The 10,386-nt window shown below is 64.2% G+C and overlaps 1 protein-coding gene across 1 annotated transcript; it reads left to right on the top strand.

The window, feature by feature from the left end:
* Positions 1-317: 317 nt before the first annotated feature.
* LOC127036536 (germ cell-specific gene 1-like protein) lies at positions 318-7,156 on the top strand. Its single transcript, XM_050927562.1, has 5 exons — positions 318-627; positions 1,236-1,283; positions 1,948-2,100; positions 4,992-5,103; positions 6,829-7,156. Exons 1-5 carry the CDS (start codon positions 318-320, stop codon positions 7,154-7,156), a joined length of 951 nt encoding a protein of 316 aa, XP_050783519.1.
* The last annotated feature ends 3,230 nt before the right edge of the window (positions 7,157-10,386 follow it).

Genomic DNA, 10,386 nt, shown 5'->3' with positions numbered 1-10,386 from the left:
GCAGGGAAGACAGCGGCCCAGCGCTGGATTAGGGAGCAGCGAGGAGAAAAGATTTGATTCCTGCCTCCAAGACGGGCGAGCCGCTAAGAGAGGATTAAGCGATCAAGCCGCAGAGCGTGGAGCATCGTCCTTGCCCGTCCAGTCTGGGGAGGGAGGGAGGGAAGGGGCCATATGGGACCCGAAATCGCCCTCTGGAATCCAAAAAACTTTCTTTCTTGGAGAGATTTGAATCCTTGGCTGTGAGTGGGAGGGAGAGAGAAAGACGGGGGTGCGGGGGGCACATTAGGAAGGTCTGTGGCGCCCGAGGTTGGGGGACGATGATCAAGCTGAGCCGAAAGACGCGCTCGCTGCTGGCTCTGGCCTTGAACTCGCTGGCCCTCTGCTTCGCGGTGTCGGCCTTCGCCACCAGCTACTGGTGCGAGGGGACGCACAAGGTGGTCAAGCCGCCCTGCCTGTCGGCCATCAGGCAGGGCAGCTGCGTGCCCGTCGGGGCCAACGAGACGGAGGCCGGGAATGCCACCCTGGACCCCAATGTGGTGCAGTACATCTGGGAGACGGGGGAGGACAAGTACGCCTTCCGCTACTTTCACACCGGCTTCTGGCTGTCCTGCGAGGAGCACCACGGAGGTAGGAACAGACCCCACGCCCCACCCCAGAGGGGGCTGCATCTCAGTGCCAGGCGAGGGGTCCCCGTATACCCAGCCCTCTACCCCACCCCAGAGGAGGTCGCATCTCAGCGCCAGGCGAGGGGTCCCCGTATACCCAGTCCCCGCAACCCACCCCAGAGGAGGTCGCATCTCAGTTCCGGGCAAGGGGTCCCCGTATACACAGCCCCCGCAACCCACCCCAGAGGAGGTCGCATCTCAGTTCTGGGCAAGGGATCCTTGTGTACACAGCCCCCGCAACCCACCCCAGAGGTGGCCACATCTCAGCACTGGGCAAGAGGTCCCCATATACCCAGCCCCAGTGCCCCAGCCCAGAGGTGGCTGCATCTCAGCACCGGGCAAGGGATCCCCATATACCCAGGCTCTGCATCCCACCTCAGAGGGGCCACATCAGCACTGGGCAAGGGATAATCACAGAACCAGCCCCTGCGTCCCACCCTAGAGGGGCCCTGTCTCAGCCCCCCGCCAAGGTAAACCCAATAAAGATTTGGCGGGAGGGGTTGACTGTGCCCCCTCCGTCCCGCTGATCTCACACTCTGTCCTTTTCTCTCTCCCCACTCCTACCCCCAGACGAGATCTGTCGCAGTTTCATAGAGCTGCCCCCCGAGTCAGAGAAAGGTGAGCGGCTGGACAAATGGATGAAACTGGGACGAGACTTTCCCCTCCTGCCAGCCAAGGCCCTCGCCAGAACTACATGGAGCTCCCGCACGGGCACCCCTAGGATGGGAGCTTCAGCTGGCAGCCCCCCCCCAGTGACACACACACACCCAGCAGCCCCCCCACCGACACACACACCAGCAGCCCCCCCACTGACACACACACACCCAGCAGTCCCCCCATCGACACACACACACCAGCAGCCCCCCGACACACACACCAGCAGCCCCCCCACTGACACACACACACCAGCAGCCCCCCCACTGACACACACACCAGCAGCCCCCCCACCGACACACACACCCAGCAGCCCCCCGACACACACATCAGCAGCCCCCCCACCGACACACACACCCAGCAGCTCCTCCCCACTGACACACACACCAGCAGCCCCCCGACACACACATCAGCAGCCCCCCCACCGACACACACACCCAGCAGCCCCCCCGACACACACACACCCAGCAGCCCCCCTACTGACACACACACCCAGCAACCCCCCCCAACACACACACCAGAAGCCCCCCTCCCGTCTGGGGCAGAGTGGGGCTGGGAGGGGGGCAGCAGGGGGCAGGGCCGCGGGGAGGGATGGGGGGGCTGTGCTGACCGTGGGGTGCCCCCCCAGGGGTGCTGTGGCTGTCGGTGGCTTCGGAGTTCCTGTACATCGTCCTGCTCAGCGTCGGCTTCGTGCTCATGGGCCTGGACGCCACCTGCTACGCGGACTTCATCGCGGGGCTCAAGATCAACGCGTTCGCCGCGGTGATCACCGTGCTGTCGGGTACGGCCCCCGCCTGCCCCCCGGCCCCCCAGCCCCCTGCCTGGCCTCTCCCGGCTCCCCGCCTGCCCCCCAGCCCCCTGCCTGGCCTCTGCCTGCCCCCGCCTGCCCCCCAACGCGTTCGCCGCGGTGATCACCGTGCTGTCGGGTACGGCCCCCGCCTGCCCCCCGGCCCCCTAGCCCCCTGCCTGGCCTCTCCCGGCCCCCCGCCTGCCCCCCAGCCCCCTGCCTGGCCTCTGCCTGCCCCCGCCTGCCCCCCAACGCCTTCACTGCGGTGATCACCGTGCTGTCGGGTACGGCCCCCGCCTGCCCTCCGGCCCCCCAGCCCCCTGCCTGTCCTCTGCCTGTCCCCGCCTGCCCCCCAGCCCCCTGCCTGTGCTCTGCCTGCCCCCGCCTGCCCCCCAGCCCCCTGCCTGGCCTCTGCCTGCCCCCGCCTGCCCCCCAATGTCTTCACTGCGGTGATCACCGTGCTGCCGGGTACGGCCCCCGCCTGCCCCCTGGCCCCCCAGCCCCCTGCCTGGCCTCTGCCTGCCCCCCGGCCCCCCGCCTGCCCCCCAGCCCCCTGCCTGGCCTCTGCCTGCCCCCCGGCCCCCTGCCTGCCCCCCGGCCCCCCAGCCCCCTGCTTGGCCTCTGCCTGTCCCCGCCTGTCCCCCAATGCCTTCACTGCGGTGATCACCGTGCTGTCGGGTACGGCCCCCGCCTGCCCCCCGGCCCCCCAGCCCCCTGCCTGGCCTCTGCCTGCCCCTCGGCCCCCCGCCTGCCCCCCAGCCCCCTGCCTGTGCTCTGCCTGCCCCCGCCTGTCCCCCAATGCCTTCACTGCGGTGATCACCGTGCTGTCGGGTACGGCCCCCGCCTGCCCCCCGGCCCCCCAGCCCCCTGCCTGGCCTCTGCCTGCCCCCGCCTGCCCCCCAGCCCCCTGCCTGGCCTCTGCCTGCCCCCCGGCCCCCCGCCTGCCCCCCAGCCCCCTGCCTGTCCTCTGCCTGCCCCCCGCCTGCCCCCCAACGCCTTCACTGCGGTGATCACCGTGCTGTCGGGTACGGCCCCCGCCTGCCCCCCGGCCCCCTAGCCCCCTGCCTGGCCTCTCCCGGCTCCCCGCCTGCCCCCCAGCCCCCTGCCTGGCCTCTGCCTGCCCCCCGGACCCCGCCTGCCCCCCAGCCCCCTGCCTGGCCTCTGCCTGCCCCCGCCTGTCCCCCAATGCCTTCACTGCGGTGATCACCGTGCTGTCGGGTACGGCCCCCGCCTGCCCCCCGGCCCCCCAGCCCCCTGCCTGGCCTCTGCCTGCCCCCCGGCCCCCCGCCTGCCCCCCAGCCCCCTGCCTGTCCTCTGCCTGCCCCCGCCTGTCCCCCAATGCCTTCACTGCGGTGATCACCGTGCTGTCGGGTACAGCCCCCGCCTGCCCCCCGGCCCCCCAGCCCCCTGCCTGGCCTCTGCCTGCCTCCCCGGCCCCCTGCCTGTCCTCTGCCTGCCCCCGCCTGTCCCCCAATGCCTTCACTGCGGTGATCACCGTGCTGTCGGGTACGGCCCCCGCCTGCCCCCCAGCCCCCTGCCTGGCCTCTGCCTGCCCCCCGGCCCCCCGCCTGCCCCCCAGCCCCCTGCCTGTCCTCTGCCTGCCCCCGCCTGTCCCCCAATGCCTTCACTGCGGTGATCACCGTGCTGTCGGGTACGGCCTCCGCCTGCCCCCCAGTCCCCCAGCCGCCTGCCTGTCCTCTGCCTGCCCCCCGGCCCCCCGCCTGCCCCCCAGCCCCCTGACTGTCCTCTGCCTGCCCCCGCCTGTCCCCAATGCCTTCACTGCAGTGATCACCGTGCTGTCGGGTATGGCCCCCGCCTGCCCTCCGGCCCCCCAGCCCCCTGCCTGGCCTCTGCCTGCCCCCCGGACCCCGCCTGCCCCCCAGCCCCCTGCCTGTCCTCTGCCTGCCCCCGCCTTTCCCCCAATGCCTTCACTGCGGTGATCACCGTGCTGTCGGGTACGGCCCCCGCCTGCCCCCCGGCCCCCCGCCTGCCTGCCCCCGCCTGCCCCCAACCCCCAGCCCCCCGCCTACCCCCGACCCCCCGCTTGCCTGCCCCCTCCTGCCCCCCAACGTGTTCGCTGCGGTGATCACCGTGCTGTCGGGTATCGGCCCCTGCTTGCCCCACAGCCCCCTGCCTGGCCTCTGCCTGCCTCCGGCCCCCCGCCTGTCCCCCAGCCCCCCGCTTGGCCTCTGCCTGCCCCCCGCCTGTCCCCCAATGCCTTCGCTGCCGTGATCACCATGCTGTCGAGTACCAGCCCCCGCCTGCCCCCCAGCCTCCTGCCTGCCCCCAATGCCTTCGCCGTGGTGATCACCGTGTTGTTGGGTACCGGCCCCCGCCTGCCCCCCGGTCCCCCGCTTTCCCCCCAGCCCCCTGCCTGTCCTCTGCCTGCCCCCCAATGCCTTCACTGCGGTGATCACCGTGCTGTTGGGTACTGGCCCCCCTCCTGCCCCCCAGCCTCCCGGTTGCCCCCAATGCCTTTGCCGTGGTGATCACCATGTTGTCAGGTACCAGCCCCTGCCTGCCCCCCAGCCCCCCGCCTGCCCCTCAGCCCCCTGCCTGTCCTCTGCCTGACCCCCGCCTGCCCCCCAATGCCTTCACTGCGGTGATCACGGTGCTGTCAGGTACTGGCCCCTCTCCTGCCCTCCCGCCTGCCCCCAGCCCCCTGCTTGCCCACATGCCCACCAACATCCCCCCAATGCCTTTGATGCTCCCCCCTTGACACTCCCAGCCTCCCACCCCCTACGTTCATCAGTGTGCTGCCAGGTGCCAACCCCCCCCAAACTTCCATGGCCCCCCGACATCACTCCCCCCTTTAACCTCTTCAGTGCCACTGCCCTCCCTGATTCTCCCCCCGCCCCCATGCTCACTGGGCTCTCTGTCCCCAGGCCTCCTGGGTATGGTGGCCCACATGATGTACATGACCGTCTTCCAGGTGGCCGTCAACCTGGGGCCCAAGGACTGGAGACCCCAGACCTGGTTCTACGGCTGGTCCTTCGGGTGAGTGACCCCAGGGATCCCTCTAGGGGGTGCTGTCTCCCATCCGGCCCCAAGTGCCCTGCTGCTCCCCCTCTTCTGGGACACACAGTGGAGTCCAGCCTGGCCCTTTGGAAGAGCCCCAGAGATGCTGGACAGGCGGGAGCACGCCTGCGGAGGGGCAGGCCTGGGGGACGGACGGACTGAGGGACAGAGGGACGTGGGGCAGCTGGATGAGAGGGTGACCAGCTGGCTGGCTGGGATGGGAATGACGGAAGAGCTGCTGGATGGGAAGATCACTGAATGGTGGATGGTGGGTGGGTAGGTAACCGGGTGGACTGATGGATGGGTAGGTTGGTGGGTGGACTGATGGATGGGTAGGTCGGTGGGTGGGTGGGTGGATGGATGGGTAGGTAGGTAGGTCAGTGGGTGGATGGGTGGGTGGGTAGGTAGGTCGGTGGCTGGGTGGACGGATGGATTGGTGGGTGAGTAGGTCAGTGGGTGGATGAATAGGTGGGTGGTAAGTCAATGGGTGGAGGGCTGGATAGGTAGGTTGGTGGGTGGACTGATGGATGGGTGGGTGGACTGATGGATGGGTGGGTGGATGGGTGGGTAGGTAGGTCAGTGGGTGGGTGGATGGATGGGTGGGTGGGTAGGTTGGTGGGTGGGTGGGTAGGTCGGTGGCTGGGTGGACGGATGGATCGGTGGGTGGGTAGGTCGGTGGGTGGATGAATAGGTGGGTGGTAAGTCGATGGGTGGACGGCTGGGTAGGTAGGTAGGTGGGTGAATGGATGGTTGGGTGGGTAGGTTGGTGGGTGGACTGATGGATGGGTGGGTGGACTGATGGATGGGTGGGTGGATGGGTGGGTAGGTAGGTCAGTGGGTGGGTGGATGGATGGGTGGGTGGGTAGGTTGGTGGGTGGGTGGGTAGGTCGGTGGCTGGGTGGACGGATGGATCGGTGGGTGGGTAGGTCGGTGGGTGGATGAATAGGTGGGTGGTAAGTCGATGGGTGGACGGCTGGGTAGGTAGGTAGGTGGGTGAATGGATGGTTGGGTGGGTAGGTTGGTGGGTGGACTGATGGATGGGTGGGTGGACTGATGGATGGGTGGGTGGATGGGTGGGTAGGTAGGTCAGTGGGTGGGTGGATGGATGGGTAGGTAGGTAGCTCAGTGGGTGGAAGAGTGGATGGGTGGGTGGATGGGTAGGTAGGCCGGTGGCTGGGTGGACGGATGGATCGGTGGGTGGGTAGGTTGGTGGGTGGGTGGATGAATAGGTGGGTAGGTAGGTCGATGGGTGGACAGATGGGTGGGTAGGTAGCTGGGTCGGTGGGTGGATGGGTAGCTAGGTCAGTGGATGTAGGGGTGGGTGGGTAGGTCGGCGGGTGGATGGATGGGTGGGTGGTCGGTCAGTGGGTGACGGATGGATGGGCGGATTAGGTCAGTGGGTGGATGGGTGGATGGACGGATGGGTGGGTTAATAAGTCAGTGGGTGGACGGATGGATGGGTGGGTAGGTCGGTGAGTGGATGGGTAGCTAGGTGGGTGGGTGGGTAGGTCGGTGGATGGATGGACAGATGGAAGCTATGTGGAGGGGGCAGCGGGTACCTGGCTGTCGGGAAGAGGATGGGGGTGGGTGGGAAGAGGTGGGGAGTGCAGGGCTGGGTAGTTGGGGAGCGTGGGGGGCTGTGGCTGGGGTCTACCACTCCCTGGCCCTTGGGCTGACTCACCCCCCCGCCCCCGCTGCCCGCAGCATGGCCTGGCTCTCCTTCACGCTCTGCATGTCGGCCTCGGTGCTGACCCTCAACACCTACACCAAGACGCTGCTGGAGTTCCAGTACCGCCAGCGGATCTGCGAGCAGCAGAGCCGGCGGGGGCTGCGCTCCCCCGGCCTGGCGCCCGACCTCGAGCGCTTCCTGTGGGACAAGTACATCTTCAGTGTCAGCGACTCGCTGGACTTCTCCCCTGGCCGCTCCCACCCCACCACCGGGGGGCACAAGGGCCATGGGGGGGGCTACGCCGGCCTGGCCGGGGGGCGCTGTGGGGGTGCCGGCGACCCAGACGATGGTGAGCCCTGCTAGGGAGTTGGGGGGATCGACCAACACAATCCCGCTCCCCCATTCATGCCCCTTTCCTCCTCCCCCTCCCCAATCCATGTCATTTTCTCCTCCTCCCACAACCCCCTCCCCAACGGGGAAACTGGGCAGGAGGGCCGGGGCAGCCCCAGGCGCAGAGACCCCCAGTGGGGACGCCGGGCGGTGCAGGCCGGGGCAGCCACAGGCGCAGAGACCCCCAGCGGGGACGCCGGGCGGTGCAGGCCGGGGCAGCCCCAGGCGCAGAGACCCCCAGCGGGGACGCCTGGCGGTGCAGGCCGGGGCAGCCCCAGGGTCAGAGACCCCTAGTGGGGACGCCGGGCGGCGCAGGCTGGGGCAGCCCCAGGGTCAGAGACCCCTACTGGGGGCGCCGGGTGGTGCAGGCTGGGACAGCCCCAGGGTCAGAGACCCCTACTGGGGGCACCGGGTGGTGCAGGCTGGGACAGCCCCAGGGTCAGAGACCCCTACTCGGGGCGCTGGGCGGCGCAGGCTGGGGCAGCCCCAGGGTCCCTTTGGTTCCAGCAGCCTCAGTGCAGAACCGGGAGTGATCCCAGCCCGAGCCTCAGGCCCTACAGCAGGAACCAAGTGGAGGAGACTCAACCTGGTGGCAGCAGTGAGGGGCTTGTACGGGAGGGGAGGGAGGATGTAACGGCCAGAAGCTGGAGTTGGGGAGCGAGGCACCTCCGGGCCACCCAGGGGCCGTCACTGGGGGGGTGACAGTTACCAGAGCAGCAAGGGGGAGAAATGTCACCCTGGGTCCTGCTGGTGTCACCCCCTGTGGGAATTCCTGTGGGGTCACCGTGACATCGAGTGGCCATGTGGGAGTAGGCGTAGCTGTGCCGGTGCCCCTCACTCCCAACCCGTAGCCCCCTGCTAGCCCAGCCCTGGGCTTCCCCCGCAGGCTTGGCCGGTGTCCCTAACTCCCGACCCGCAGCCCCCTGCTAGCTCAGCCCTGGTGCCCTCAAGCCCCAAGCCCCCCCGCAGATCTCCTGATGCGTGTGGCAGGGATGTGTAATTGCTGCTTGGTTCTGATACGGCAGCTCCCATCTGGGGAGATCAGAGGTCATAACACTCGGTGTGATTACAGAAATTAAGAATTAATCAGTGCCAGCCTGGTTCTTCCGGCGGGAGCAGAGGGGGGAAGTGGGCACCGTGCCAGCCTGGAGTCAGGAGCAGGGCCGGCTTTAGGAAGTGCGGGGCCCAATTCGAATAGTTTCAATGGGGCCCCAGCAGGGATGACCAAAAAAAAAAAAAGGCAAAAAAAAAACCCGCCTTTCATTTCTTCCATGTATTATTTACTTTCCATGACTATATACACATAACAAAATTATATATTACATACATTACATCATATATTATAAATATCAAGTTCATTAAGAGGAACTTTATTGTACACCTCACCTGTATGTTTTTAAAACTTTATCTTCCTCGCTTTTTGTTTGACAAAATCTTTCAGTATGTTGCCTAACTCTAAGCTCTTCATTATTTCGCATTCAACTGACATGATTGCCAAATTGTTCCTGCATTGTTGATCGCAGATATGTTTTAATTAGATTTAGCTTTGAGAAACTCCTCTCTCCTGAGGCTACAGTTACCGGAATACTCAGGAAGATTCGAATTGCTATAAATAAATTTGGGAATGCTGTTCATCGGTTACTGTATGCAAGAAATTGAAGGATTTTTAGGGGGGTTGATCTTTTCGGTGGAGCCAGATGAAAGATTCGAATTGCTATAAATAAATTTGGGAATGCCGTTGATCAGTTATTATATGCAAGAAATTGAAGGATTTTTAGGGGGGTTGATCTTTTCGGTGGAGCCAGATGAAAGATTCGAATTGCTATAAATAAATTTGGGAATGCCGTTGATCGGTTATTATATGCAAGAAATTGAAGGATTTTTAGGGGGGGGGTTGATCTTTTCAGTGAAGCCAGATGAAAGATTCGAATTGCTATAAATAAATTTGGGAATGCTGTTGATGGGTTATTATATGCAAGAAATTGAAGGATTTTTAGGGGGGGTTGATCTTTTCAGTGAAGCCAGATGAAAGATTCGAATTGCTATAAATAAATTTGGGAATGCTGTTGATGGGTTATTATATGCAAGAAATTGAAGGATTTTTAGGGGAGTTGATCTTTTCGGTGGAGCCAGATGAAAACCACAAACCCCAGTGAGAACAGCAGGCTGGAAGACTAGGCTGAACCCACCACCCAGCCTGGTCCATCCCAGAGCCCAGGACTGAGGGCAATGTCCCGCCACCCCCAGGCCACCTGCTTCCACTCCTGGCCTTTCTCAGCACTGCCAGTGATTCTGTGCGGCTGCATCGGGTGGGAGTTCAAGCAGACCCCTCAACCCCCCGCTAAATTCACCCCTGTTTTGCGACCACTCTGCACCAAGAGCACCTTCCTTCCCTGCCCTAGAGCTGCTGGATGGCTAGAAAGCTGAGCTGGGCATTTGATTGATCTAGAATATTATAATGCCCCCCCAAAAAAACTTAATATCCACAGAGCTCTGGGGGGGCTATTCGCCCCCCCCCACAGCCGGTCTATTTTATTGTTGCAGGGTAAAAGAAGGAGCCATAGTTTAATGGAAATATTCAGCCCCTACAGTGAGTGGTCTTGCAGCAGGGAGAACAGAGTTGATGGGAAGGGAACTGGTTTGGATAGGAGCCCCAGTCCCCTTCCTTTGCAAAATAATTTGGAAAGGGAATCAGATCACGCTGTGCCTCAGTTTCCCCTTCTGCAGGGAGATGAGGGGGAGATAAAAGTCTCAGCCTGCCGTGCCATGTTGCAGACCTTTCGCATTCTCCCCTCTTGCTGTATTTGATTTCCTTCTCCAAACCGCCCTCTCTCTCTCACCTGGAGTTCACGGCACTAAGTACCAGCTGGGGGCTTTTTTTCCTGGGTTACATGACATGATCCCGACTTTAGTTCTGAAACAGACACAGGCAGGCACAAACTCACCCTCAAACAGCAACACCCCGAAAACCACAACACCAACCCAATCTTACAAACCTGCGGGGAATGACAGGGTCAGACACTCACCGCTGGGAGTCCCAGCAGCTGTTCAGGTGAGTGAGGTCCACTGCAGAGATTCCTGTCTCCCACCAGACCAGAAGCTCCCTGGGGTCTCCTCCAGGCTCCAGGTGACTGCTGGGGGGAGGCGAAGGGAGGCTGCAAGCATGTGTGCCTTCTCCCCCCTCGCCCCTCCTGACCTGCAAC

This window comes from Gopherus flavomarginatus, chromosome 18 (assembly GCF_025201925.1).
Source record: "Gopherus flavomarginatus isolate rGopFla2 chromosome 18, rGopFla2.mat.asm, whole genome shotgun sequence".
Taxonomy (NCBI): Eukaryota; Metazoa; Chordata; order Testudines; family Testudinidae; genus Gopherus; species Gopherus flavomarginatus.
Note: the sequence above shows the minus strand (reverse complement) of the source record. Positions and strands in the feature narration are given on the sequence as shown.